Below are 5,457 nucleotides of genomic sequence, written 5' to 3' on the forward strand. Positions count from 1 at the left end.
TGCAGAGCAAGGCTGAGTCGCTGGGGACGTGTGATGTGGCTTCGCTGCACGCCCTGGCTAACGGACCTCTGCCAGGCACTGAAGAGGCAGATCCTCTCCCACAAAGCGGGGAATGGCAGCGACTGTGGGCCCTTGCTGTCACTGTTCTTGGAAAGCAGTTATGTTGAGTGTATTTTGGGTATTTTACTGTTACAAGTTCTTAACTTGCTAAACTACTGAATTTTTTTTTTTTTAAGCCGTATAAAAATGGGTCTCTGAATTCTGTCCCTATTGAGCTACGCGTGTCTCGAATAGGAAACCAAAGGGGGCCACTGCTAAGCTCCACATTAAAGCTTGACTGCTACAGCGGTGCTGGGACATGTCAGACTGACTGACCAGCGCGCCATCCTCCTCCCCGTCCTGCTCCAGCACCTCTTGCTAAAAAGGAGACATCTGCGTTCCTGGAGGCTGAGCCACCGCCAGGTTCTTGTGTCTGAGATGCATTTCTCTTAAGGAAAGAGCAGCCACTGCTGGGGAAGGGGAGTGAGGGGGAAACGCCACTCACCAGTTCTGAAGCACACGCTAAAGCTGGCTTCAGAGAAGAGCACACCTTGCCGCTCCACCACTGGACGTAGGCAACTCGAACCAAACTGGTTTTGGGAAACTGTATCAGGCTCTGGCTGCTGCGTTTTTTTGCCTTCAGTGGAGATGGATGCAGCGATCCCTCCCTTTGCCAGCTTCAGGCCGTGTTGTTACCAGCACTGCGGAGTGCGTGGCTGGCTCCGCTGCTCCAGAGAAACAAGCTGCAAAGACATTTTTTAATCCAGATAGGTGGTTCCTCTGCACATCTCGTGGGACCCTACGTGGCCTTCTCCCCACAGTCTGGGGAGCAGTTTTATCTCCTCAGAACTTACTTCTGAGCTTGTCCCAGCAAAGCAGCCACAGCCCTGTAATTCCCTGCGACGTCGCTAGGAGTTGGCATCTCTGCCAGGCAAGGCTTGCTCTTTGTAGGGCAGTTTTGAGGTCAGGTCTTCATTCTTACTGTATGCCTACAGGCAGCAAACACTTAACTATACATTGGTGATGCTCTCCAGTTACTAAAATGCACTGAAGCCTGGGCAGGCAGGAACCAGTAGGCAAGCAGGCAATGCCAGGCAGCCAAGCAGGAGTGAAGCTAGGGGACTACCAGATTTTGGGCAGCTCAGCGGGAAAACCAGAGGTCTCTTGTGCTACGCACAAGCAGGTCAGCTCCATGCTCAGCAGGATTCCCTGTTTCTCTCTGCAACTCGGAAGGAAACCCTCCGATGTAGCTCTCCAGCGAGGCTGCTCAGCACTCTTCCCTCTACCTGCCCTGAGCTTTTTTGCTTGGCCTTAAACTGGGAAGTTACTTTCTTTGCAGCTTTTATTCTCCACTTGGCAATCAGTGGTCCAGTCTGGCAAGTCCTTATTCAGGTGAGTGATGCCACATGCTCTTCCATATCTGCTCAGCTGAGAGGCAGCCTTCTCAGCCCTGCTGTTTTCCCTTGTATTGTCAAGCTGGGCTAGATGCCTGTGTGCTCCTTTAGCCCCTGAAGAGGTAACGAGCGGTGTTGTGAGGGCCAGAGCTGAAAGCACTGCCTGCAATCACCACCACCAATCCACCCCCTCGCTGGTGGCCCTGGCCAAGGTCTGCTGAGACCCACGAGTCCATCTCACCCCACTGCAGGGAAAGCCACTCCTGGAGGGGGAGGAATCAATCAATCACTAGAAACATGCTAGCAGCAGTAGCCCAAGAAGAGATGGAGTCTCTCAGGTGTCCCTGCGATGCTTAGCCATGGGGTTTACGAGGGCCCCTGGCAAACCAAGTGCCTAAGGGCTACAGGAACATCTCTAGTGCCTTTTTCTGCTGACAGGACTGCATGAGGGAACTGTGGTTTCCCACACGTGCGTAAAATGCTGCGTGCCTCAAAGACAGTGGCCAGTTAGCTTAAGAACGGAGACGAGGCAACACCTAAAGTGCAAAGGCCGGCCCTACCCACGTACAGCTGTTTCACAGCAGAGCAGCAGCGGGCTGACAGCAATCCCTGGTATCAAAAGAGGAGAGGGATTCAGAATGCAGTTTTTAGCATCTTGTATTGCAAATAATAGTATCTTTTGTCTTAAAGTATATCACAAAGCATATGCCAGATCCACCAGCCACTGCACAGCAAGGCAGGATCCAGCTCAAAAGGGTTTTGTAATTATTAAAGGGTCACAGGATTGCTTCCAAGCCCACAGAAACAGCTGTTTGCATAGACTCCCCCCAAGGTGTCTCTGCCCTAACTGAAGACATGTTCCCCATCCCCAATCAGTAACAAGAGAGTTAACAATCAGGCCTTTCCCTGCATGAGACAGAGGGAGCTCTGAGCCGATGTCTCCAGCTGTACAGCTTGGGGAAAACCCTCTCCTTCCGCTGGAAACAAGACGCTTCATCTCTCTAGACATTCTTGGCAGGAAGGAAGACAAGTGTGGAAAGGAGGCCACTTGCCAAAGTTTGGCTGTTTCAGAGTTTGTTTCAAAAGCAAATTCACAAACATTCTGTCCTACTCTTAGAGCTTAAAGCCTGTAAATAGAGACTATGCCACCACTGCAAGAATTAAGAAAAAAGTAAAGCACTAATTTGTTTGGTTTAAATGTTGCTGTCACAGCTTTAATCACTGTATATTGCCAGCAAGTCTGTAGAGTTGCATTCTTAGCAGGTATTATTGATTATCGGTTTTTATTTGTGGGGAACAAGCGTGGTTTCCCTCCTTTCTTTCTGATTTATATTTATATTTTGCTGAATTTGAGTGCTGAGTCTCCGGATTCCCCACTTTTTTGTTTGGCTTATTTAGACTTTGTTTTATGCTGGAGGTAAATATGCCCATATAAATAAATATATAAATACTGCTTTGTATCCAAGGACGGCTCCTGGCGCATTCCTCCCTTGCTGTGAAATAACAGTCTTTCAGTTCAGTAGCTATAAAACTGCTTCCTAAAAGATGGAGGAACCCCCATGTCATTAATCAGCAGGAGTTTCCAGACGTGCCTGTGCAGGGTCCGGTCAGGGTCAGAACAGCCCCAGCCTGTGGCTGCTCACTGCTACATAGCATGCTTTTGAAGAGGTATAAAAAAAGAGCTTGTTGCTCACGGCTCAGAGGTTAGAGCCAGATCCAGAGGCATTCGCAGAGGGAAAGCTTCCTTCCCAAACAGGAAATTAGGGCTTTAAATCTGTAAGCTACCTGTTGAATTTCTGATTTTGAAATCTAATTGCTTTGAAAGCTGGGCTACAAATTCAAAGCTACCTATAAAAATAGTTACACGTACCATAAACTCCTTTTTTATAGGCAGTTAACTACTTAACCGAAGGGCACATCCAGCTACAAGATTATTCTGTCCTGTACTTCTCAAGCATTCCTCCCAAAAACTCATTTCCCACAAACAGAGCTTATGTCACCCGCTGCGGTGCCCACCAGCCAAGCAGCATTCTTGCTTTGCACCTGAGGAGCCACATCGGCGCGTTACCTGGGAACCCTGGGCAGAGACCGTTCCGCAAGCGCCATTTCACCCAGGCCAAATGGTACACGAACCCGGCCACAGCCGCCATCCGCACACCTCAGGAGCACGGAACCTGGCTGAAGAGCGGGACTGGGCATTTCTATCAGCTCCATTTCTAGCGCAGGAGGTCCCCAGCACGTGCTGCTGATGGTAAGCGAAGCAGCTCAGAGCAGTCCCTGCCCCTCTCCTCCGTGCTGCTGAGCCACAAAGCTGCTGGCTCAGGATGAGAATGGGCACAGCCTTCCAGAAAGAGGGTGAGGGGATATAAAGGTTGAGGGATATAAAAGCAGGCTTAGAAAGAAGGAAGCATTTTTATTCTGAAGCCCCTCGGGGCATACACAGCTCTGGAAGTCTATGATAAACACTGGGCCCATACCAAGGCACGTGGCCTTGGGTCTTGCGCCAGTATCAAAGTGGTTTGGAAAAGCCACGTAAAAAAAAAAAAAAGCACCTAAAAGACAAACTGCGAGTCCAAAGGCAGGTGCGTCACAGAGCCAGTTTTATTCGGGTTTGGTTTGTTGGGCTGGCAGAAGTCGCTCGACAAGAGCACAGCCCATGCCTGACACAAGCTTTGTTGTTGAAGTATAAAAGAAATACAAAAAGACTTTCCGCAGGGCTTCCCACCTAGAACCAAACGAGAGATGGAGGTCGGTGAGACAGCATTCCCCAGGGCCAGACTCTGCTGCTACTAAAGCCCCAGAGCGCAGGACAATACCCAGTGCGCGAGATTCCTTACTGCCTCAAACGGGGACAAAGGCCAGTTCTGCCTGCAGTTAATAGAGAGGCACAGAAGCCCTCTCCGGCTACCTTACCAAACAGCTGCTTTGGAGCTGGCAGCAGCTGCCATGCTTCAGCCCAAAGGCTGCTGCCCGGATGGGGGCACAGCCTTTTGCACCTCCTAACTCTGCCCGTGAAGAAAAGTGGGGTTTGTAAAGACTGGGGGTGACAGGGCTACATTTCCAGGACACCCCCCCCCCAACCCAGACACAGGCAGAGTTGAGACCTAGGGGAGCTTACAGCCATAGGGATCAACAAGGCAGTACCGGTGCTCCTCCGCCCGGGCCTCAGACGTAAATACCGACCCACAGCAGCAGGAAGAGGACGCCAAAGCCCATGAAGAGCGAAGCCACCAGCGAGATCAACAGCTCCTTGTAGATATCCCGCGTGTACTTGGTAGAAGTCACCTCGTAGCTGCAGCCCGGGGGTTAAGGCAATAACGGAGGCAGAGCAAGGTGAGGGAACCCCCCACCCCGCTCCCCTGTCCCCCGACTCCCAGCCCAGGGATACACGAAGAACCAGGCGGTGAAGAACATGCCGATGGCCAGCAGCACCACGGTGAGGTGCGGGAAAACGGCCGGGTTCACCGGGCTGGTGTATCTGCTCATCGCCTCCAGCTCCTGCGGCGAGACGGTAGAAGGGTAAGGACACCGCTAGGGGACGGGGCTGGGCCGGGACCGGCTCCCGACCCCTCACGGCGGCCCCGGCCCCTCACCATGGCGCCCGGCTCCCGCTCCGCTCACGACACGTCGCCTGCGCTCCCCGCTCCGCTCCCGCCGGAAGCGGAAGGAGAGAGCGAAGGGGGATGCCGGGATAGGTGGGGCGGAGCGAGCGGGAGCCGCTCGCTATTGGCTCCGCCGAGCTCCCGGCGGGCATTGCGCCGGAGCGCGGGAGCGGTGGCGGGATCGAGCTGAGGGGTAACGGCGGCCCGGGAGGCTGAGGCGGGTCTGGGGTGGGGGGGATAATGGCAGCCAGAGAGGCTGAGGTGGGTCTAGGGGGGAAATAATGGCGGCCAGAGAGGCTGAGGCGGGCCTGGGGGGGATAATGGAGGCCGGGGCAAGCTGAGGCGGGCCTGGGGGGTGATAATGGCGGCTGGAGCAGGCTGAGGTGGGCCTGGGGTGGGGGGGGATAATGGCGGCCAGAGAG

At 53.3% G+C, this 5,457-nt stretch overlaps 2 protein-coding genes across 2 annotated transcripts in view; one reads left to right on the forward strand and one right to left on the reverse strand.

Annotated features, from left to right (window-relative positions):
- Positions 1–3,997: 3,997 nt before the first annotated feature.
- TMEM258 (transmembrane protein 258) lies at positions 3,998–5,104 on the reverse strand. The gene is made up of 4 exons (XM_010564275.1): positions 5,027–5,104; positions 4,822–4,931; positions 4,552–4,725; positions 3,998–4,158 (listed from the first exon to the last, which is right to left on the reverse strand). Exons 1-3 carry the CDS (start codon positions 5,027–5,029, stop codon positions 4,599–4,601), a joined length of 240 nt encoding a protein of 79 aa, XP_010562577.1. The 5' UTR covers positions 5,030–5,104; the 3' UTR covers positions 3,998–4,158; positions 4,552–4,598.
- Positions 5,105–5,178: 74 nt separating this feature from the next.
- FEN1 (flap structure-specific endonuclease 1) overlaps positions 5,179–5,457 on the forward strand; it is a 2,576-nt gene continuing 2,297 nt past the window's right edge. The window contains exon 1 of the mRNA XM_010564276.1: positions 5,179–5,228. The gene's annotated coding sequence lies outside the window, so the exon portion shown is untranslated. The remainder of the gene's footprint in view (positions 5,229–5,457) is intronic.

Source organism: Haliaeetus leucocephalus, unplaced genomic scaffold, assembly GCF_000737465.1.
Source record: "Haliaeetus leucocephalus isolate CR32 unplaced genomic scaffold, Haliaeetus_leucocephalus-4.0 Scaffold177, whole genome shotgun sequence".
Classification (NCBI taxonomy): Eukaryota; Metazoa; Chordata; class Aves; order Accipitriformes; family Accipitridae; genus Haliaeetus; species Haliaeetus leucocephalus.